We start from the raw sequence: 25,001 nt of genomic DNA, 5'->3' as shown, positions 1-25,001 counted from the left end.
GGTTGGTCAGGCATGACTTGCCCTTGGTGAATCCATGCTGACTGTTTCTAATCATCTTCTTATCCTCCAAATACTTAGAAATGGATTTCTTGAGGACCGGCTCCAGAGCCTTTACAAGAACTGATGGTAGACAGACTGGTCTGTAGTTCCTTGGATCATCCTTCTTCCCTTTCTTAAAGATGTCCCAAAGAAAAAGCATATTTTATGGTCCCAAACCAAGAATACTAAAAATCAGATGAACAGTAAGAAACAAAGGGAAGGGGGAACGGGAGGCGAGGACTCTTAAGTTATTCCTTACACTTTAATTGTAGGTTTTCTTTAAATTCCTAGAACTCTCTATGTCCATCTGTTCAATATTTTGCTTAGATAACATGGATATGGATGCTACAAAAAGCCCAAAATAAGTAGAACTTTTTTCTGCCTATAACAGACTTCCTCAGTGTAACTACTTGGAGTACCAAAACCTGAAGCTACTTTGAACATCTTCAAATTAAAAAAAAAATAACCCCCAAAATAGCAAAGATCAACAGGCACTTGACTGAATCATCCATTTTCATCTGAGATTTGAAATGAGATGCAGCAGTTGCAGGCAACAGGTTTGAATTAAGGATGGGTCACAATATCATTAGTTTGTCAACACAATATCAATTAGTTTGTTAGCTATAAACAGCAAGATGCTCCTCCCCCTGTCCCATTTCCTTCCACCACCTTCAAATGTTTCTCCTTGACATGAATCCAGAACAAGCCTTGAATTTGTGCCTCTGAATCTGCAGCAAGACATTAACAGTTCTGCCTTTGCACCCTGGAAATATTTCTTGACATTCAAGTGATGTATCCTTCTGTACAACAGAGTTAAAGTGAGAGAGGAAGACAGAAATGTTATCCAAAAATATAGTTGGATAAATCCTCTCTCGTGATTACAGAATATTCTACACATACTAATTAGCTAATTCTCTTCACAAAGTCACATTTTGGTTGCCTTCTGAAAACATAATGATGTTTACTTTGAAAGTCCTGAAGGACTACCACAACCTCATCATTGTACACTGTCAGTAACAGTAGAAGCTTCCTAGTCTAGTTTCTTAAACAATTTCCTCACAGATACTGTCACCTTGTGTCAGCCCTCAGATGAACTTTAGCAACGTAACTACTACCAAGGCAAATCCAGTAATACTCTTCTGCAGTCACAGAAGTTAGACCTTTCATAAATCTCCCCTTCAGGAAAAGATGGGAGTTTTTCTAAACCTTTTTTTCTTTAAAAGATAAAAATACAGGAAGTGATGGCTTTCCCCTTGCAGGTGGGCAGAGTTCCAGCCTGCAAGAGGCTGGGGGAGTGGGAGTGGGAGGTGGGCGATCAGCAAGGGGCACCATGTGCTGGGGCTGGGGTTGCTGCCTAGGCCCTGTGGTGCTTGGGGCCCAGGGCCAGATTGCGCGGCTGCAGAGCCCGGGCAGAGACCAGGACGGAGCTGTGGGCAGCTCATCCAGAGGGCAGGGGGGCTGATTCCTTGCCGCTGCATGCACTCCTAGGGGGACACAGAGGGGGCACATGCCCCCCAGATCTGTGCACAGCTGCAGGCTGCCCACTGCGAGCTTGGGCTCTCTGCTCTGCCCACTCCCCAGGGCCTCCACAGCCGAGCGGGCAGGACTCATCACAGCAGGGCAGACCGGGGCATAGCCCTGGCACTTGGGGGCCCCCTCTGGCAGGACTGGGGGGGGGGCAGGGGACTGCAGGTGGGAAGAGAAGGCACCAGCAGGGCTCAGGGGGCTGTGGTTGGGGAGTGAGGGGCATCAGCAGGGCTGGAGGGGTCAGGAGTGAGGGGCAATGGCATGGGTAGGGCAGCAGCATATCAGAGCTGCTCAGCACCACAAAGGGTGGGGTGCAGCTCAGACAGCCACAGCTAGACCCACATCCCAGTGAGTAAAGGGGGCAGGGGGAGGTCTGATTTTCTATGATAAAAGCAAATGCCAAAATTTATAGCTATTTAGAAAATATTTTATTATAGTGATTGAGGCACTGGTAGGATTCCAAACTGCTTTAAAATTGTAAATATACCAATAAAATATTGTGTTCAAGTGTACCTATCTATATAGTGGTGTTTTATTTTAATCTGGGAAAAATGCAGATTTGGGGGGTTTTAATCAGAGAAGTTGCTATTTTATCAGAGAATTTGCAATTTTTAAACACAGGAAACTAGCATCCCTGATCATGACTGTCATGTTACAGCTGTTTCATGGAACTGAGAGCTGTAAGAGATCAGGAAAGAGACGGCAGGCAATCATACATTAAATATTTAATTTAGGATGTCTCAAAAAGCAAAATAATTGGACTGTCAACAGTCCATGTAACAGATTCAGACATCAATGAAGATCGTTACACCCATCTAAAAACTTAGCGGTACAACATAAAAGGGTTCCTTCCTGCATCCTGGCCTGACATGAGATCTAACCTAAACTAGCTTGCCTAGAGCCAGGGAACCATTTTTAGTCTATTGTCTTTTCTTATTCACCACCCTACTCCTGCCCCTTATTGGTTTCAGCTCATCTGTCTCCTCCCCACTCTTCCTCCACGGAGCTCTTATATTGTACCTCTATCCACAATATTTCCTTGCCTTCTGATAGTTTGTCCACTGCTCATGCACATACATGGTGACAAATGACACACTAGAATTCTTCAAGGTTTCCCTCAGACCATGACTCCTTCAAAAATCACTACCTCCAAGCACACTTGCAAGTCTATGAATGGACAAACTCTCAATCCAACAAATATTGGATGCATATCAGTGCTGGATGTGTTGGAACCTTCAATGTGTTCCATAATCATTTGTACCTTTGTTGTTAATAATACTAAATGTGACATCAGCAGGTCAAAATGCTCTCCACCCCAGGGTGTTGAGGGAATTGGCAGGGGTTATCATAGGGCCCCTGGCACAGCTTTACAAGCACTCATGCTGCTCTGACCAGGTGCTGGACAACTGGAAGAGGGCCAATGTAGTCCCCATCTTTAAAAAAAGGAGGATCTGGGCAACTATAGGCCCATTAATCTTACTTTGATCCTGGGGAAGCTCTTTGAGAAGATTATCCAGGAGCACATCTGTGAAGGGCCAGCAGCAGGGATGATTTCATAGATTTCATAGACATTAGGGCTGGAAGGGACCTCAGGAGATCATCGAGTCCAGCCCCCTGCCCAAAGGGCAGGAAGTTAGCTGGGGTCATAGGATCCCAGCAAGATAAGCATCCAATTTACTCTTGAAGGTGTTCAATGTAGGTGCTTGAACCACCTCCGCTGGCAGACTGTTCCAGACCTTGGGGGCTCAGACAGTAAAGAAATTCTTCCTTACGTCCAGCCTGAAACGGTCTTGCAGGAGTTTGAGACCATTCAACCTCATCATCCCTTGGGGCGCTCTGGTGAACAAACGTTCCCCCAGACCCTGGTGGTCTGGACTTATAGGTGGCCATCAGATCACCCCTGAGCCTCCGCTTTTCCAGGCTAAAGAGTCCCATGTCTCTCAGCCTGTCATCGTAAGATCTGTTTTCCTGACCTCTGATCATGCGCGTGGCTCTCCTCTGGACTCTCTCAAGCTTCTCCACATCCTGATGCTCAGAGGTAACCAGCATGGCTTCATTAGGGGCAGGTCCTGTCAGACCAACTTGACTGCCTTCTACGATCAGGTCACAAAATCATTGGACGCAGGTGTCACAGTAGATGTAGTCTTTCTGGACTTCAGGAAGGCCTTTGACACGGTCTCCCACCCCATTCTCATTAAAAAGCTAGGCGACTGTGGCACTGATGCCTACACAGTCAGATGGATAGCAAATTGGCCGAGGGGCCGTACCCAGACAGTGGTGGTGGACAGGTCATATTTGACCTGGAGAGATGTGAGCAGTGGAGTCTCCCAGGGCTCAGTCCTTGGGCCCACAATGTTCAAATTCTTTATTAGTGACTTGGACGAGGGGGTGAAAAGCATCCTGTTTAAATTTGCGGACGACACCAAGATTTGGGGTGAGGTGGGCACGCTAGAAGGAAAGGACAGGATACAGCTGGACCTGGACAGGTTACAGGAGTAGGCAAATGAGAATAGGATGGGATTCAATACTGACAAGTGCAGGGTGCCTTAATTTAAAAATGCTACTGTTAAATTATCCCTGTCAAGCACTTGCCCAGCCTCTCTTGAAAGGCTCCAATGAAGGAGATTCGACAACTTCCCAGAGCAGTCTATGCCACCGCCTTATTGTTCTAAACAGTAATATAGCTTTTCCTGAGATCTAAGCTGCTTTGCTACAATTTGAACCCATTACTTCATTTTCTGTCCTCTTCTTCACAACAGCCTTACAAATATTGGAAAACTGCTATCATGTTCCCACTTAATCACCTTTTCTCTAAGCTAAACAAAGGTAGCTCTCAACCTTTCCTCATACAACTCAAGAATAAATTGGATGCTTATCTTGCTGGGATCCTATGACCCCAGCTGACTTCCTGCCCTTTGGGCAGGGGGCTGGACTCGATGATCTCCCAAGGTCCCTTCCAGCCCTGATGTCTATGAAATCTATGAAACTTGCCTTCTAACCCTTCATCCTTTGTGGCCTGCCTTAGGATTCTCTCCAACTTCTCCATATCCTCAAGATGTGGAACCCAGTACTGCACACAATGCTCCAGCTGACACCTACGCAGTACTAAGTTCAGTGATACTATTACCTTGTGTGTCTTACACCTAACACTTATTGATACAGCCCCCAACAATTATGCTTTTTTGCAGCTGATCACACCAATGACTTGTGACCAACCCCCCCAAATCCTTCTTAACTAACTGAACACCAGCGTTGCTATCTCCCATTCTGCATTCATGTATTTGGTTATTCTTCCATAGGTATAGGCACCTTACGTTTGTTTGTAGTGAACATGAGCCTGTTGTCTCTACCCCAATTCTCCAATTTTTCTAGATCCTCTTGAATTCTAATCCTATCTTCTGAATCACTAAGCAGTGCTGAAGCAGTGGAGAAAACAGTCCAACACAGAAGTAAGTTCTGCTATACATATTAGGAATTTAAATGTGTTGACAGAAGGGTGAAACTAAATTGAGCTGTGGACTGCACATAGTATCAGTTCCCCATACCACCCCAAATACTACTGGTTCCTAGTAATGTAAAGGTATATTTCTGCTAAGCCATGAAGTCCTATAATACCTTAAAGAATTGCTTAGGTCAGGAAAGAGACAATAATAGTGAAATATTTTTCCTCCAGTAAATCATTTTATAGGTTTATATAGGTTCTACTGGCAAATATAATGCCAACTTTTCCTTTCTCATCCTCAGTGGTATATACGCTGATGATATAAGTTTAGTTTTAAACTTTCGTGGTGGATATTAAGGTTCATCTGTCCCAAGACTGAGAAAAATTCAAGGTACTTAAATGTCCCTATCACTGGACTACCTGAATGCCTCACAAGTTTTAATCTATTTATCCTTATGCTACTTCACAGGATAGATATGAAACACAGAGGTTAAATGCCCCACCTACAATAGCAAGGCTGACCTGGGTCTCCTGAATCACATGGCCACTAACTGGGCTGTTCTTTCAATCTCGACTACAAGAGATATCAAAGCCCCGACTAAAGCTAAAAGAAAACAACTGCAGGAGATGTACTGAAGAGCTGTTCTTTTTCTTGCCTGGTTTTACTTTGAAAGAATACCAGATATTTTTCATTAAAGGCATCTGAAAAAAGTCTTTTGAGTTTCCTGCAGACCTAAAAGGAGCAAAAGCAAGCAACTTCTACATGCTTTGTTTTAAAAAAATACTAAGTCAATATTTTATTTTTTATAAAATATTGGCATGAACACATTCACTCCTTTACAAAAAGGTAAAAAAGACAACAGAGTATAAAAGCTGTTTTGAGCATGTCTTTCATATTTGTGGAAAATATTGTACCAACCAGGCTGCAACAATTGGGTTCATTTTGCAAGAGTAGCACTACCAATAAAAAAAGAGCATTATTCAGCTCTTATCTTGCATATCTTGCTTTGTAAAGGCATTGTTTTATTTTATAGATTAAAAAACAAGCAGAAAAAGATGAAGAGGTTAGTCCAAGCTAACAAAGGAGGTCAAAGACAGAGCCTGGAATAGAATCTAGTTTTCTGCCTTACTGCATTTGGAGGAAAAGATGCCATGGGACTTTTTTCATGCAGCCATTCATTACTAAACAGAGACAAACTAGCACATCCATAACTGAAAGATCAAATATTAATACTATGATTATTTAGAATTTTTTCTAAATTCCTAAAGGCTGTAGTGCATGCTACAGATCGATAAGAAGCAGATTTTTATATGTGAAAGTTAGTTAATTTCTGATTAAATCATCAAGATTGTCTAAAAGATCACACAATAAATGTGTCATATTTTTCAGGGTTTTTTTAGTGCAACTATCAGAATGCAGTTTTAAAATATAATGAAAATACCTTAAGTGGTATCATTCATTTTTATTATGGTACTGACAAAAAACCTGGGAATCTCTATTACACACATGTACACACAACCTACAAAGAATATGACAGTATGATACAGAGGTTTTATCAACACAAATTTAGAATAACTGAATTACCTGTAAAAGTCAAAACCACAAGTGGCTTTAAGCAAGTTATTTGAAACTAGTGGTATTGTACTCTGGGTGTGCTATATACCCTACACCAAGGAATTTTAGAGCGCTTTCAAATATTTTATTGGAAAGATTTTTCTATTCCTGTGTAAAGTCAGACTGTCTTAGTACCTTGAGTCCAACTTACTGTCAGAACATGGAGGAGAGGCCAAATACTAGAAACAAAAGTTACCTAAACTAGTTTTTCTAGTCATAAGTGTCACAATTTTAAAAACTGCCATCTCATAACTCACTGAAAAAGAGTTGAAAGAAGTCTTTTCCCCATGAATGACACATGCCCCCGGTGGCTAGGGGGACACGGCAGCAATGGGAACACGATGGCGGCAAGCAGAAGCTCCTGCAGACGCTGCTGGTGCTGTTGGTGAAGGGGGTGGAAGGAGGAGGGGGAAGGGGTGGCGAGTGCCGACCAGGGGGTGGCGACCTCCCACAGACACCGCCGACACCGTCAGTGGTTCCTTTTTGTAGAGTGTACACCGCCACGCTGCACCCACATGCACTCCCTATGCATCGCCCCTGCTTTTCTCCACCACTGGAAAGGAGGAACTCTGGCTTACTTAAAAAAAAAAAAAAAGGCTAATTTCAGGATGCTCATAAATTTGGAATTAGAAAGGAAAGTGCAGGTGAGACACCATTCAGGAGCCTATACTTTAATTTGTACCATGGAAGAAGAGTTGAGTTCAGCCAGGTACTTTTTAAAAATGGCTTATAAAAACATTCATTAATTCATAAAAGTTAAGTAAGCCGATACAAACTAAGGATTGCATTGAGATCTTATCAGTAACAGTAAGCATTGTTAAAAAAATTAATGGACCAAAAGTGATGTGTTTAAAATAAGGTCTAACTGGTGAGCTAACAAATATCACTCCCTTAAGTTCCTTAAAGAGATGTTTTGGGTGGGTAGAGGAATTACTACAGAATGACAAATGGCCTAAAAGGGGTGAATCTTCCATCATGGAAGTCAGCCTCAATATCTTTTGGAATGGGAACCAAAGTAGCACTGTAAGGCCTGAACCTGAGAGATACCCTGACCAAACCAGGAAGGGAGTGTTGGGTTCTGCTCCCTGCTCCCTGGCCTGTATCTTGCATTTTATCCAGTGAACATTTACTCTGAAATACAGTGACAGTTATGCAAGAAAGAATCAGAACCTCCTCATCTTTTTGCACATGCTCTCTCACTCCGGGCCACCATTCCAAAGAATCACAAAGTGAGGGCTAGAAGGGACCTCAGGAGGTAATTTCTAGTCCAACCCCCTGCTAAATGCAGGACCATTCCCAAGTATATCATCCCATCCAAGGCTGTCTAGCCTTGTTTAATGATAACCTGGCAATTGGAGTACTATCCTGAGAAGTGGGAGATGCGAGTTACTTTAAGGCAAGTAAATTAAAATATTCACATTTTATAGGCACCTGCACTAACACCCAGCTTTTTCTATAAAAGGTGGGTACCACCATCAGTTCTGTTTTTGAATGACAGTGGCCTTTTCACATGAAAGTGTTGTGTTGTGTTGAACTCAATGCAGTGACAGTCTGCTAGGCAGAGTCAAAGTCTATCATGGTGTACCATAGTGGCTGCCTCATGGGTTTAGGTGCAGGACAGCCAGTTTGTGAATCCCAGTCATACTTAGGCATCAAACAGACACTAAAACACTCAGAACTGCTAAGATGGTGTCCATTTTGGCTACAGACAAGCACATAGAAACATTTTTTGGTGAAATTTTGGTACCTACATCTTTCAGGAACCTAAGGATGACTGTAGACACGCAGGACACCTGTTCCAACCCACTGTAATCAGATTATCAGATTTAATCAGCTAATCAATGTGCTAATCAGAATGCTCCAGCAGCCTCGGCGTCTCATGTATTCAGTGTCCCATGTATCAAAAAGGCAGCAGGGGCATTTTAACTAAAGCTCATTTGAAGCACAAGATGCCGAATACATGAGATGCACTTTAACTAAAGTGGCTCTCAAGAGCTTCCTTCCCCCACGCCCTCCCATCTTGCATGTGTAAAAGTGTCCTAAGGTTTTAGAAGGGGGTTTTGTGGACTGTGCTTTTGACTTAAGCCCTCTTGCATACTTGAGATGGAATTTAGGTGGCTAAGTCCTATAGTGAGTCTGCACCTTTGCATTGGTTTCAGGGAAGAGAGAAAGATCTGCTTGGATAAACCATCACTTCTGCAATTACTTGATAATTAAAGAGGATCTCTTTTGAAAAGGAAAAAATTGCTGATGCGAGGATCGGCATAAAATTATAGTAAGAATATGCTGAGATATTGTCATCAGTGACATACAAGGTACAAAAAAGTCCTGCTCTACAACTCCATCAGAAATAAATCTTCACTAAGAAACCCGTAAAAACTTTCTTGAGTGGATAGGTGACAATGCAAAAGCATTTAATTCCTTTTCCTTGTTTTTATTTCACTCATCAAAAGAAAGGTCACCTATCAGATGACAACCCTAATTAGCACCAAGGACACAAAGCTAACACAGTTAGCCTGCATCAGGGAAAGAACAAGCTAAAGATTCTTTATAGAAGTTAAATGTTTGAGTCAGCAGGCTCCGATGGAATTCATCCTAGAGCACTCAAGGAATTTGCTGAAGTAACTGCAGAGTTATCAACAGGGATCCTGGTTTTCTCCGATTAAAAAAAATCCCCAATTTTCAAATTAAAAAAGTAACCCCAAATCCACATTTTTCCCCGATTATAATAAAACACCACTAATATATAGATGTATATATAGTGGTGTTTCATTAGATATCTATATATTAGTGGTGTTTCATTTTAATTAGGGAAAAATGTGGATTTGGGGTTACTTTTTTTAAACTGAAAGTTGGGGATTTTTATTTTTTTTAATCAGAGAAAACCAGGATCCCTGATATCAACTATTACCTAGGAGAACTCATGGAGGTCAGGTGAGATCCCAGAAAACTGGAAAAGAGCAACTACCTAGTACTCTTTTTTTTTTTAAGGGACTACACCAAGGAGCATTAAAAGGCTAGTCACTGACTTCAATACTTGGAAAGATCCTGGGACATATCAATTAATATGAAAAACCCTAAAGGATAATAAGGTAACCTGATTTCCTAGGAAAAGGCAATGGGACTTGTAAGACATTAGTAAGGCTTTTGCTGAAGTCTTCCAGCACATTCTCATAAAAATAAAATAGAGTCTAGATGAAAATACAGTAAGGTGGGTGTATAACTGGTTGGACTGCCATGCTCAAAGAGCAGTCAGCAGTGGTTGAATGTCAAAACAGGAGAAGCTATGAAGTGGCTTCCCCAAGGGTCTGGCTTTAAGCACAGTATGATTCAATTTCTTCAAAGATAAGTCACAAAATGGAACTGAATGTGTACTTAAAAATTATTTGTAGATGATAGCAAACAGGATGGGGTTACACACACTTTATAGGACCAAATTAGAATTCAAGAAAAGTTTTGATAAATTGGAAAACATATCTGAAACGAGGCAAAATTCAATAAGAAAAGTACTAGGGCTGTCAAACAATTAAAAATTTGATCACAGTTGTGCTATAAAAATGAGTTGCAATTCATTGTGATTTTAATTGCACAGGTAAAAATTCAAAATTACGTGCAGAAAAGCTCAAAATTATGCAGGTACTTTGTATGGTTCAGGGGTGGGTGAGGTGGGGAGTGTGTGGGGGGAATTTGTGAAGGTGTGGGGGGCTGTGGGTCTGTGTGGCGTTTGGAGCCCCAGGAGGGAGGTTGTTCACAGACGGGTCTGAAGCCCAGGGATGCCCAATACGACTAGGGTCTCCGCAGAGCTGCCCTGAGCCTGGGGTGCACCCCCTGCCCAAGTATGGCCCCAGCAGCAGTGGCCTCGCCTTACCCTTGCCCCAACAGCGACGGCCGCAGGCAGGCCAGGCTGGGGGCAGCTGCTCTGGTCCCAGCCCTGGTCCAGAGCCTGAACTTCCCCATTTACTTGCTCAGCAGGTCCCAGCTGGTCCCAACCAGCCCTGGGCTGAGGATGCCAGGCAGCCCCTCCACAGTCCAGCACTGCCTTTCCCAAAAACCCAGGTCTGCCAGCCCAGCTGCTTGGGGCCCTGGACAGGAGTTGTGGGTATGCCCCCCTCCGCCTTCCTGCTGCAGATGCCCAAAGCCCGTGTCTTGCCAGGACCCACACAGAGCCACTGCGACAGGGCTGCCTGACACCCTCAGCCCCATTGTATGGGTTCAGGACTGTCTGGGAGTTCTGGCACAAGCTGCCTTGGAGCCCATGGGTCCCTGCACAGCCCCAGTCCAGGCCCCCTGGGAAAAGCAGCAATGACAGCCCAGCGGCCCCACAGAGGCAGCCACTGCTAGAAGGCAGGAGCGGGATTTCCATAGAACCACCTCCTGCAGGCCCTGGCCTTCACTGCACTGGAAGCCTGGCCCCAGCCCAGCACCACCAAAGCCTGGGCCACATCCAGTGCCACCGCTGTTGCTCTCCTCCCTGCACTGGAGGAGACACAGACTCCCACCAGGACCCAGCAGGTCCAACAGCTCTGTGTAAGTTCCATGGGGAGCCCAGGCAGTGCAGGGAACACAGTGGCAAGCTGCTGGGCACGGTTTGGGCTCCTGCAGCACTGGGCTGGAGTCAGTGCAGTGCCAGCCAGGGGCTGCGGGAGGTGATTCTGCAGGAATCCCACCCCCACCTGCTGCTGGCAGCGGCTACCTCTGCAGGGGCAAAGGCTGTGGGACCGCCAGACCAGGGATATGCACAGACCTGCAGGCCTGGAGGCAGCTCGTGCCAGAACTCCCAGGCAGTACCAACCCACACTGAGCCCAAGCCATGCCGTCTTCCCCAAACCCCTGGCACTGCTGGCCCTGCTAGTTGGGGCCCAGGGGATTGTGGGTGCATGGGTGCGACTCCAACCCCCTTCCTGCTGCAGCCACCCAGAGCCCACGGCCCAGGCTGGCCTATGGCTCCTCTGCACTGCCACCACTGCCCTGCGAGGTAGCCTGGAGGAAGCGGCGATGGCAGCAGGGCAGGACTCCAAAACTATGTGAGTGATTAACATGTTAAAAAAGTTAACATGTTAATCAGTTCTTGCATTAATTGCACATGTTAACAGTGATTAACTGACAGCCCTTAAAAGTACAAAGAACAACATGTAGGAAGAAACAATCATTTAAACATACAAATACAAAATGGGGAATTACTGAGTAGGCTGCAGTACTAAAAGATAGGGACCTGGAGGTTACAGTGGACCAAAAGCTAAATATGATAGCAACAATAAAGTATTATTCAGGCAATAGTTTAGGAGAAAACATTAACAGGAATATTGCATTCAAATAATGGGAATTGATTCTTCCATACTCTTCAGCACTGGTGAGACCCTGCATGGAGTACTGTGTCCAAGTAATGTCACACTTCAAAATTAATATGCAAGCAATTCAAAAATCTGGAGGACAGAAAAAAATAATGAAAGGATTAGAAAGTCTGAGAGCTGAAGAAAGGTTGGAAGAATTGGGATTATTTAGTCTCAATAAAAAATGACAATGGGAAGGAAAAGTGAGTGCTGATAAAATGAAGTGGGTTATTATAACAAAGATAACACAATGAAACCTACGGACTTAAACTGGAACCAAAGATTTTTATGTTAGATATTAGGAAGAATTCTGAGGATAGTTAATGACTGGAACAGACTACACAAATAAGCTGTAGAATCTCTGTCACTGGAAGTTCAAGTGCAAGTTCAACAAACAATTGCCTGGAATAATCCTGCCTTGAGCAGAGATTGAATTAGATGACCTCCCTGACCAAGTGAAGCAGACAGCTTGGGCCAAGGCTAGCCCACCCACCCTGCAAGCTGGGGTTTGCAAAGCATCTTGGGATGCTGGGGGACTTAGAGTTAACTGGAATCTGGAGGGGCTCTGGGATAGAAGTTCAATAAATTGATTTAACTTAAATCAAATAAGTCTGATACTACATCCATTTAGTTTTGACCATTTTGAAAACAGTTTATGTCCACTGAGCTTCTGCTGTGCTACAGATTTGAACTGGTATCCAATGACTTATACCAGTTTAAGTGTAATTTCTGTCCTTAACCACAAAGGCAAAAATAAATCCTGCTATGTGCATCTTTAATGTTATGTGCCACTTTCCCAATCTCCGGGAGAAATTAATCCTGAACCTTTGGTATTGCAGCCAAGCCCCCTACTGCTTGCTAAAAGCATTAATTACAATTTCTAACCCCAGGAACAGACCACTAAACGCTGTGGACCAGTTAAATCCATCTCCATCAGTATAGCCAACACATCAATCTAGCATATTGTTTTTGAAAGGCACTTAAGAATTGGACTTGGGCCTCCAATACTAGAGTTCTGGCTTTTCTTCAGGGCAGCTGTTTATTCGGTACCAACTTAACTTTAACTTTAGTTCTAGGTTCCTCTATTGTTTCAAGCAGAGAGACATTTGGCAAACTAACTACAAAACAAGAACAGCTTCAGGGGCTTGCTCAATAAAGATTACAAGTATTAACAACAGTTGGCAGGTAAAAGTCCAAGGACTCTGACTCTCTAGCACACCTTCCTATAAAGACAGGCTATTTTCATTAGGAAAAACTATGGCTAGAGCAGTGACTCTCAACCAGGGTGCCATGACATCTTTTTAAGGGTACTACAGGGTGCCAGGCAACATTACCACCATTAGGTGTCCAAACACCTACATACAGATCATAAGATGACCCTAGAGATTTAAGAGAAATCTGTAGTTCAAAAAAACATTCTGACCAGCTGTAGTCTTACTTAGTTCTTTGATACAGAACAATTGCCTTATTATTTTCCACATTAAAAAAAAAAAAAAGAAAGAAAAAACAAGTGAAAGTTAAGAGGTGGCATTTTCTGAGAGACACCTTAAGTCTTAAAATGTTAAGAACTACTGAGCAAACGAAACAGATGTCATTAGTTTTTGTCCGTTTAATACGGCATGCTGAAGCACAATATTGTGAAGGTCTGTTTACTGTGGGTGGAATATGCTGTTAACAAACTCTACTCTCACAAAAAATATTACCAAAGGGCAATTTTTAGTAGCTTAACTGAGGAAAACCCTAATGGCTCTAGAAAAAAACAACACAAAAGGCACTTTCCCCAAAAATGAAGACACCCCACCAGTCTAATTTCTGCCCTTTTCCAAAGCAGAAATTGCAAATTACTTCTCTTGATTTGCAATTTGATTTTCATAGAATGGGAAGTGATGAGCAGCCTTATTAAGAGCTGCCATCACATCTCCTATGCATTGAGGTATATTACATTTATTATGTAAGAGTTATAAATTAAACATTTTTCAAAGCATTAGCTTGGCAGCAAGGGATAATGTATTTTATACTAAGAACTATGCCTAAGAAATAATAATAGACACTCAAAAGCAGCAGTTCATCCTGATAAGATGAATGAAACTACTCAGCAGAGTTTAAGGGATGGCTTTTCTTCCTTCTTAGACAGAATATATCGTTTTCAGACTTTCAGCAATGTCCTCCCACTACTCTTCTGAAATACGACGGATTCATTTTGGTAAATATATTTTTCATTTTTCTCTTAAAGTACAAAAGAGAAATAATTCTTAAGTGTCAAGTTTGTGCACTATGGGGGTTCATAGACATAATCCCCCTCCCTCCCCCCCCCCAAAAAAAACCCCCCAACAAAAACCCAGAAAAGGCCACAGAGTCTGTATAGATTGGGCACTTCAGCAGGGCTTTTTGGTACTTCTGTCTAATAGCCGATTCAATTTTGGATAGTGCATAACCTCATCTTTAACAACCAACCAGGCTCCAATCAGGTTCTGTTTTGATCCAGTCAGTATGTACCACCATTTACATTACCTCAGTTGTTTTCTACAAAATATAATAAAACAGAAATCCACATGTTCCAAGACAGCTTAAGATGCGATTAATCTTTGCTTGGTAGCATAAGAAAAATAGAGCATGCAATGTGTGATCCAAACCCTGCTTAAATCAATATGAATCTTTCCACTTATTTCAATGGGTTTCAAAGCAGGCCCTTAATAGGAGAGAATTCAGCAGCAGTACAAAACAGAAGAAATGTAGTAAATTCAAACTGTAGTATATTACTTGTTAGAGAGCTGCATGCAAAAATGTTGACATGAAACATGCACTACTATTTTATGTAATGTCTCAGGAGGCATTATTATGTAAAGAAGAGAAATCTTGGGAGGGGAGGCCTGTTTGTGGACGGAAGAACAAGAGTACCGTGTTCTTTTGAAAATGGTATGAAAATCCATTTTGATTTTATTTGGGTTTTTCATTTTTATACTATAATTCTTCGTGCTGACAGCTTGTATTCTTTACATCTGGTTTTGTGGAGCCTGATGGAAAATACAGGACTGAAAATGACACCCTGAGTCACTGCATCTAGTCCTCAAATATCATAGGCCTTCATAAAATCTCTCTCTCATATATCTATCTTCATATAATTGCTCGCTCTCTCTCTTTCAAAGTGATCAAGAATTTTGGTGTGGGCTGCATTTTAATATACTATTATTTGCCATAGAAAAGTACAAATAAATAGTAGTAAAGATACTATGCTTTGCTTTATTTTTCATTTTATAGATATCCTGTGTTACTAAATGTTAATTTTCTAAAACTCAGATTACATATGGTATTTCAAATGTTAATAGAAAAAAGAATTAATTGCAAGCTATGGATTTTTTCTCTTCATAAAACTAAATCAAAATTATACCCCTAACTCTAAATGTGAGTTTGTACAAGACTGAAGGGTTTAAGTAAAGCAGCGACAGGAGCATAGGAAATTAAGGCTGGAGGGACCTCACAAGGTCCACAGTACTCCAGGTGAAGCCTCACCAGTGCCAAACACCTGAAAAAAGAATGTCCCTTGATTTGCAAGTGACACTCCTTTTAATATAACCCAGCATGCTGTTGCCTTTTTTTTAAAAAAAAGAGTATGCTATTAGCTCACATTTAGCTCAAGGTCCACTGCAACCCCCAGGTCCTCTGCACTACTTCAGATTAGCCAGTTATTCCCCAGTCCCCATTCATACATGCAGTTATTCTGTCCCAAGTTCAGAACTTTAAATTCAACAAGGACATGTCCTGTCTGATTGATTTTGGACCCTTTCTCCAGTTTATCCAGGTCATTCTAGATCTTAGGCCTACTCTTTCAAGTGTGTGCAGTTACACCCAGCTTGGAAATGTCTTTTTAGAAGGTATTTACTGCTTGCATAAGCACTCATACATGCTCACATGCATGCTCTTCATTAAGAGCAGGTATCTCTTCCTTTTGATAAAGCTAAGAGGAATGTATTTGCCATGGAGGGGACCATAGCAATCTTACCTGTCAAAAACTTGTATTAAAGTCTCATAAAAATTAATTGATTACTCACCTGTAAAATAAAACACATGAGTTAGAATCTGTGAAACTGGAACATAAATAAGGAATTAGGAATCTGATTTTAGTAATCTGGGTTAGCCTTTTGTTTTAAGTACTTAAAAAATTAAACTGCCAGTTGACAAAATGTATTAGCTGAGCAGGGAGCAAACTTTTTGGCAAGCGTTCTACAAATTACCTCTGCAAACTCCCTAAATCCACCACTCCTATCACCATTGCCCTGCCCAATTTACTCCTCTGCTTTCTGCTCCCAGTACTGGGATCCCTGCCTGACCTTCTGCTTTGCTTTTGGCTTCCTTCCTTGTGCTCCTTGCCTGATTTGCTGCTCTGCTTTCTGCTTCCTGCCCCATCTGCCACTGTGCTCCTGTCCCTTCTCTAATCTGCTATGTGCCATATATAAAGGCGGCCCATGGTACTTGAGGTACCACAGGCTGGCCATCCCTGCATTTAGCTGATGTTATTTCCCATTTAGCAATGCTCTTTCTAAAGAAAATACGTGAACAAATCAAAACACCAAAAAGTAAACAAGAAAAATGCTTGTGGTCAAATATCATGTGGTAAATATTAATTTCTTTAGACTGCACTTATTACTCTGTAAGTTTCAAAATAGTTTATTTGCTTACATTTAAGTAGTTATACTTTGTAAATGTTATGCAGCCATGCTTAAAGAGTTAGCAGCTTTAAGTGACCGATTCTGCTTTTGTACGGTCTGCAGAACCTCTTCCCCCCCACCCCCCCATTTAGTTAACTACAAACATAAACCGGCTCCTAGACCTTTAGCTTTCAAGTGTATGGTGGGAAAGCAGAATCGGAATGTTTGCCAGAAGCTCTGCAAAACAACTTAGATGAGAAGATTTGTAAACCTTACTGCTTTCTAATATCTGATAGTCCCTGGTCAGGGACTTCCTGACAGCTGGTCTATAGCACCAGGCAGCTTCCGACAGCTGTTATTGCTCTTTTGATTCTTCCAGCTGTTTACAAATCTTTCCCAAGTGCTGCTGGAAGGAGGGCTTTTGGCTTTTCTGGAATCTTGAAGAGGTACAGCAAGCTTCCAGATCAGTCTAACTCACCGCTTGGACCTCCAGCAATCTTGCAAAGGACAAACTGGAACTTTAGATAATATATTTAAATCCTCAAGGTGGAATGGACACACTTTTGACCACTAAGGACATGTTCATCATAATGTGCGCACACAGTGAATTTGTTCTGGTTTCAGAAATCCAAGATGTTGCCAGATGATAATTCAGGAGGATGCAACATATTATGCTACATTTCCATCTGGTCCACATATGTATAAAAGCATTTTCTTCTCTAGCACCAGTAGAATTATTTTTCAAGATAAAATTGGAATGTATCTCTGATAGCAGAGTGGCTGAAAACTCAGAGACTGTATCCTTCTTGACATTTTTAGTAAAAAAAAAAATGCTGTTTCAAGCTTAACAACAGTCATACACTCTCTGCCTTACCTTTGAAGCCATTCGCATGAATAACAGGTTTTGATCCTCTGCTGTTCTTGTCTTTTCATTTTTGACCAAGTCCTTCAGGCTCAGTTTATCATCATCCTGAAAGTACTTAACTCGTTCTTTATCTACATGAGTAGTGACCTGAAAAAAGAACATTTTAAAAATTAATACTAATCTGATAAAAAAAGACTGGGTGCAAAATCCTGGTCCCACTGACTTCAATAGGGCCAGGATTTCGCTAAGGAGTTTAAAAACACCTAAAGAAAGAAATACAAAAAATAATGGAAGGTGTAACAGTCCATGAGGATCAGATGCTCTGAAAAGAAGTTATTTCAGTCTTTGAATTCCCAGGACCCAAAGACCAACTTGTACCAGAAACAACCATTGTTGCAGCCACCAGTTAGAACTCACGCAACGTTGATGCCTCTGTTGTGTGATGCTACCACGGTTAGATAAAAGTTCTGTTCTAGTTCTCATTAGGGCTACAAGCATTACATTTCTACCAAAAGAACTGCCATTCTCCCAGTAGATACTACAAGTGTACAAACATGAACACAGTTTCTCCCAACCCAAAATTAGCTGTTCTGGGAGGAAAAAACCCAACTCCAACCCAGTAGAGGTCACTCCCAGAAGAGTTTCTCCTGGGGGAATGAACACTTGTGCACTTCCCCACATCTTAACTCCTCCTAGGGACTAGGAATCAAACCACACAGAAAGGTTCCTGTGCCTTCTAGAGACCAGGGTCACCCCAGTCTGAAGGTGTGGGAGGCAGCTTCTCCCAACCACATTCATTCCTCCTAATACACTGGGAGCAGAGGGGAGGAAAACCTTCCAGCTGCTCACCACCAGCTCCTTGCCAGGGAACAAGCAGACGGAACATGGTAAAGCCCACACCTGCTCCTCACACCAGGAACTCCAGTGCAGGGAGCAGGGAGAGAGTCTTGCAGTGCTTTGCACCACTGCTCTAGTCCTCCCTAGGAACAGAAGAACAGGAACAGATGCTGCTCCCTATGTTTTCCCCAAACTGGGATTACACTGGTCTCAGGAATTCATGACAAGCAAGCAAGGGGAGCAGTAGCAGTCTGAAAACCTGCATCGCTCCACCTCCTGAAATCATTTCCAACCTGTGATGCCAGCTTTGGCTATTTACAAGGGGCCTGAACTAAGCTGCAGAAGTGTTGCTAAGCAGAAGACCCAAATCCTGTTTCTGACTGATTCATGAACCTTTGCAGATGTGACATCTAGCTTGGTCAGCATAGTAAAGGAAGCCATCAAACACAATTAAACAAACCACATGGCCTGAAAGGAGATAAGGGAAGACAATACATAAAAAAATCCATGCATACTATGTTATAGCTTTATCTTAAAATATTAGTAGATGTGCACTGATATAATTGGTCACATACCAGATCAGCACCAACAAAAGGAAAACTAACATTATCGGCTATCACCTTTTTTGGCCAATGTGGCCAATAATGTCACCGATAAATGCCGCATGCATGCACACAGCCACATCCATGCATGCAGCCAGGAATGCAGCCCAGCAGCTTGGAAAGGAGAGTCCTGCTGGTAAGTCTGTGGAGGGGGCAGATCAAGGGTTCCACAGTGAGGGAGGGAGTGGGGCAAGGGCAGATATTCTCAGCCAGGGCCCCCTGGGGCCAGGACAGAGACATGAGTGATTCATCTAGGGGGCGTGGCTCCCTGCCGCTGCATGCACCCCTGGAGGAGGTATAGGGGGGGGCATGTATGCACCAGATTTATGCACAGGGTGGAGGCAGGCTGCCCACTGTGGACTGGGAGCCAAGGGCTGTGCCAGTTTCTTCCTGGGTGCTGGGAGTGGGGCAGCATCAATTGCATGGGACAGGTGGCAGTAGCAGGACTGCGAAGGGTGGCTATGGGGAATTTTGGGGTGGCTTTAGCCCAAGCCCAGAGCCTCTACCTAAAGCCACCCTTGCTCGGGGTACTCCACTCTGCTACCTTTACCTCAGGAGACCCACACTGGCTGCAGTGGAGGGCTCCCACAGAAAAGGCAGCAGAGCATAGTGCCCCAAACAGGGGCAGCACTGGAGGGGCGCTGGGGGGCTACAACCATCCCAAAATTCCCCATAGACCACCCCTTCCAGTGCCACCACCACCACCCACCCTACTCCCATCCCCAGCCCATCCCCCCACACCAGGAAGAGGCTGGTGCAGCTCCTGGCCCTGAAGTGGACAGCCTGCCTCTGTCCCACACAAATCTAGGGGGGCACATGCCCCCCATGCCTTCCCCAGGGGTCTGTGCAGCAGCAGGGAGCCACCCCCTCTCCCCACCTTCCTGTGCCCCCTGGTCTAGCTGCCCACAGCTGCACCCTGCATCCCACCCCAGCCCTGTGGTCCCATTCACCGCCTGCCCCTTCCGCACTCCCTCCCTCACCATGGGGCCCTCAAACTGCCCCCCCAAACCCCTTCCCTCCCCCATGCCCCTTCCCCTCCACAGACTTAGCTGCTCTCCAAGCTACCAGGCTGCATTCCTGTAAATCAGCTACTAGATTGGTATCAGCCAATACAATTGGTTAATAATCAGCTATCTGTATCGGCCAAGAAAATCTCTATCAGAGCACTCCTAAATATTAGCAGTAGTGATAGATATAACTAAATGTATTAGATGTTATTTTGCTATAGTAGATACATTTTGTTAAGATGCTTAGATAATTTGTAAAATAAATAAGTAAATAAATAAAATGGAAAGCCTTGTCAGAGAAGACCATAAACTAAGTTAAAAGAAAAGAAAAGAAGAAACAGGACAGCAATGAGCAATATTACACAATGGAGAAGGAAAGGAAAGGAGAAATCCTCCCTCTTCTACGCGTACCCTACACTGCACATAGAACAAATGAATCTGTGAAAGATCAAATCAGACAAGAAGTCGGCAAATATGAACCCTTACTTGAAATCATAAGAAGAAAGATTAAGTGATTTGGACATGTAACAAAAAGGCCCAGCACCTTTGCCAACGCCATCCTGCAAGTGCTGTGAACAGACAAAGAAAAGGAAGACCTAGGACAAGCTGGATCACCAACATCAAAGACAGTATGGGATTAAAACTGACTGACTGTACAAGGATCGCAAATGACCAGGTAAAAGAAACTTGGAAGAAAGTTATTGCTACATCAAAAGGTGCCCCAATGGCTGGTGCGGCCTTGGAACTGACTGACAGACTGATATCACCATGAAATGATCATTCCTTCCAAAAAAAACTGACATGAATATGTTTCTCTTATACAGGAAAAAGGAGGTGTGTGTTATATCTTTAAGTCATGCAACTATACAAACAGAACAAATAGCACTGGTAATAAGAATAGTTTTCACTGTGTTATTTAGTTTGGTGTAAAAAGGTGGTTCACTATTTCTCTTTGGTTACATGTTTTATAATAAGTATTCTCTACTTGGCTATGATATGTTACTACCACGACAAATACTACTAAATTGTTTTTAGATTTACGTTAAGCTGTTTCTATGTAAATACTAGCAGAAAATGCCAGCCTGAAAGTAAATATTGCCATTAATTAAGCAACCTTCCAGCATCTAGTTAATGTCATTGTACTGAAATTTACTTACCTTATTTTCTAATCTATCTACTTTGTAAGTTAATATTTATACCACCAATATTCCATCATAAAAGTACATTCATGAAATAGTCTACATTTCAATAAAGATATTAGATAAAAATATACCATCTGTCTTTTTCTCCTTCCTCCTTTTGGCTCCACTGGTTCTGCCAACGCGTTCACAGGCCATGCCCTTCCAGATTGATCTGTCCTGACAAGGACCACTTCATGATCTTCTTGCAAGCTTTCAGTCTGTTCAGTTTTAAAACAGGTTAAGATTTTTGGTAAAAAGGACAGGAAAAAAGGAAAAAAACAAAAACAGGAAAGAGCAAATAAATCATTTAAAGCCCTAAAACTTTAAAATGCAACAGGCATGTTACTTATTAACACTCACATAAAAAATGTAACAACACATTTTAACATAGTTGTTATATATTCTAATATTTCAAAATATATTTCAAAATATGAAGTCAAGGAAAATATAGTGCATTTAGTAGCAAATATAGTGCACTTAGCAGCAAATCCAGCATAAATAAAACCTATCCCAAAAATTTAACAATAGGCAGTCAGTCATTTGCTGAGAAAATGAAAACTATTTCTTAATACTTTAGGTGAAAAAACATACTGGAATGATCTAGTTCAGGGACAGGCAAAATATGGCCCACAGGCCAGTTTCAACCAGCCAGGCCATTCTATCCAGCTCGCAGGGCCACTAAACAATTTAGAAAATTCATATTTATCTGCCCCTGATTGCCTGTCAAAGATGATAGGAACCAGGGGCAATAGGACCCAGGGAGAGTCGGTGGAAAACTAAACAGCCGCAGCGGCAAATCTAGCCTGGACCCATCCCACCTCCAACCCCAGCTGGAAGCCTCTGCCTAGCAGGAGCTCCTGGAGGCTTCTGGCCTGGGGCTGTTCCTGCCTACCCACACTGAGGGAAATACAGATAAGTGGGGGAGAGAAGGACCATGGGGAATCATCCCAGGCCTCAGGGCCAGTCAGGCTGGCTCCTTTGGTCCTGGTGCTGCAGCTGGGAAATATGTGGTGCCAGCTGGCAGGCAGGCAGAGAGGAAGCAGGGAAATGGCTGCAGTAGGTGGGGGGAAGGGGTAGCAAGCAGGCATGCGGAGTGCAACAGAAGCCAGGCGGGAGCACAGGACCAGCGCCTGTGGGGCCCAGAGCTGGGTGGGGCTGCTAGGGGCTCTATGGAGCTGGCTGTACTGCTCAAGCAGGTAAAGGAGGAAGCCAGCCTGGCTCCATAGAGCCTCTGGCAGCCCAGGCCTCATGCTCCTGACACTCTGCTCTGGGCCCCATGCTCCTCCCCAGCTGTTGCTGCACTCCGCACACCTGCTCACTGCCTCCTCCCCCCCAGCCTGCTGCAGCCATTTCCCCGCTCCCTGCCCCCCCTATGCCCACCATGCAGTTCTCAGCTGCAGCGCCAGGACCACAGAAGCAGCTGGGATGTAATGCCAGAGCAGCCAGAAGGGGGGAGAGAGGGATGGGGAAGTGGCAGGAAAAGGGCAGCAGGGGCAGACAGGGGGCAAGTGGCAGCAAGTGCAAGCACAGGCCTGCACCAGTGCCCCAGGGCCAGAAGTGGCAGGAGCGCAGAACCCAGGCTTGCAGGAGGTCTGACAGGGGCTCTGCCTGCCGCAGGGGGGCTGTGGGTAAACCCTCCCCCTCCATGTAAGCCACAACCCTCCCCCAACACACCCACACCTATCTACCACCCCCCCCCCCAATCACATACACATCCTCCCCTACAGGCCACATATCTTTGCTCCAAGGTGGAGAGGCTCCAGTCCACCCACCCCATCCTCCAGCACCACGTGGGGAACCCCTAGAACGAGCTCTCTCTGCTCCCTTTCCCCCCTCCCATTCTGAAACAGAGACAGGGTTGGAGAGAGGAGGGGCCATTGCTAGGGGAAATTGGCTGCAGGCTGGCAGCCAGCAGCTGAATTTCTCTTCCCCCTGGAACCAATAGTGAACTTCTGTTTGTCCCAAGAGATCATTTTAACTTAGAACACTTCCTGCAAACCAGTCTCAGTTACAGTATGAAGCTGAACTTCTGTTTGTGCCCTTACATACCTAAATCTAGGAATGGGTCTCAGACTATGAAATCCCATTTCACAAGCTGGCAGAGGGTAGATTCAGACTAGACATCAGGAGGTGCTACTTCACTGTCAGGGCGGCTAGGATCTGGAACCAACTTCCAAGAGAAGTGGTGTTGGCTCCTACGCTGGGGGTCTTTAAGAGGAGGCTAGATGAACATCTTGCTGGGGTCATTTGACCCCAGTACTCTTTCCTACCATGGCAGGGGGTCAGACTTGATGATCAGCTCAGGTCCGTTCCGACCCTACCAACTATGAAACTATCTGCAGGGAGCTCTGAAGAGAGGGGAGAATTCAAACCCACCCCCCTCTGAAGCGTTTCTTAGCTTGTTTAGTAGTTTCCACACATATCCTATCCCAATTCCCAGCTCAGTGTGCTGGTTGTTGTGAATTCGGATACCAGGCACCTACTACTCCCCATGCATAGAAAGAGCACCTAATTCAGGGCTGTGGATTTGACTAGGGCCAAGTGCTAAAGAATTAAGTATGGCAACACTCTTGTGGATCTAATCTAGCCCTTGGACTCTCTATGCCTTAGCTCCCTACCTGTAAACTGACAGCAGCACTTCCTTACCTCAGAAGACAGTTATGAGGTAGATAGGCAGAGATAGAATACTGCTCAGGAAACAAGTGTTTCATTTCATAGACATTTGGGCTGGAAGGGACCCAGGAGGATCATCGAGTCCAGCCCCCTACCCCAGGGGCAGGAACTCAGCAGGGATCATAAGATCACAGCAAGATAAGCATCCAAATGCATCTTGAAGGCATTCAAAGTGGGTGTTTGAACCACCTCCGGCAGCAGTCTATTCCAGACCCTGGGGGCTCAGACAGTAGAGAGGTTCTTCCTTATATCCAGCCTGAATCAGTCGCGGAACAGTTTGTGACCGTTTGATCTCATCATCCCTTGGGGAACAGACGTCCCCTCAGATCCTGATGAGCACCCGATAAACTTACAGGTGACTACCAGATCACCCCTGAGCCTGCGCTTTTCCACGCTGAAGAGTCCCATGGCTCTCAGCCTCTCATTATAAGGTCTATTTTCCTGACCTCTGATCATGTGTGGCTCTCCTCTGCAACCTCTCAAGCTTCTCCACGTCCTTTTTGAATTGTGGAGCCCAAAACTGGATGCAGTACTCCAGCTGTGGCCTCACCAAGGCCGAGTACAATGGGAGAATGACATCCCGGGATTTGCTTAAGAAGCATATATGGATGCAAGCCAGCATTTTGCTTTACTAGCCACAGCATCATGTTGAAGGCTCATGTTCATCTTGTGGTCAATCATGACCCCCAAGTCCCTTTCATCTGTGGTGCTAACCAGCATAGCACTGCCGAGCCTATAATCATGCTGCAGGTTTTTCCTCCCAAGGTAGAGAACCTTGCATTTTTCAGTGTTGAACACCATCAGGTTCTCATCCACCCATTTCATGAGCCTGTCAAGATCTGCCTGGATCACCCTCCTGTCCTCAGGTGTGGATGCTTTACCACAGAGTTTGGTGTCATTGGCAAACTTGGCCAGTTCGCTTCTAACACCAATGTCCACATCATTGATGAAGATAGTATACGCCCTAGGACAGAGCCTTGAGGGACCCCATTGGTGACTGCGCACCAAGGCAACTGGCTCCCGTCAACTACCACCCTTTGTGTCCTACCGTGGAGCCAGTTCCCCAGACAACAGATTGTGGTGAGGTCAAGGCCACAGTTAGCCAGCTTAACCAAAAGGTGATCATGGGATACCAGATCGAAAGATTTTTTTAAAGTCAAGACATACAATGTCAATCTCTTCTCCCTTGTCCAGGTGATAGGTCACCTGGTCATAAAAGGAAATGAGATTGGTCAAG

The 25,001-nt window shown here is 44.0% G+C and overlaps 1 protein-coding gene across 2 annotated transcripts in view; it reads right to left on the bottom strand.

Moving 5' to 3' along the window:
• CWF19L2 (CWF19 like cell cycle control factor 2) overlaps positions 1-25,001 on the bottom strand; it is a 167,019-nt gene that overhangs the window by 44,230 nt on the left and 97,788 nt on the right. For both annotated transcript variants that reach the window (XM_090029890.1, XM_090029881.1), the window contains 2 exons: positions 21,184-21,309; positions 17,474-17,611 (listed from right to left, as the gene is read on the bottom strand). In XM_090029890.1, coding sequence (XP_089886016.1) covers positions 17,474-17,611; positions 21,184-21,309 — 264 coding nt within the window. The remainder of the gene's footprint in view (positions 1-17,473; positions 17,612-21,183; positions 21,310-25,001) is intronic.

The sequence above is a fragment of the Crocodylus siamensis genome, chromosome 1 (assembly GCF_052110815.1).
Source record: "Crocodylus siamensis isolate JL-2025a chromosome 1, ASM5211081v1, whole genome shotgun sequence".
In the NCBI taxonomy this organism is placed as follows: domain Eukaryota; kingdom Metazoa; phylum Chordata; order Crocodylia; family Crocodylidae; genus Crocodylus; species Crocodylus siamensis.
The sequence above is the reverse complement of the archived record's forward strand: the minus strand, read 5'-3'. Positions and strand labels throughout refer to the sequence as shown.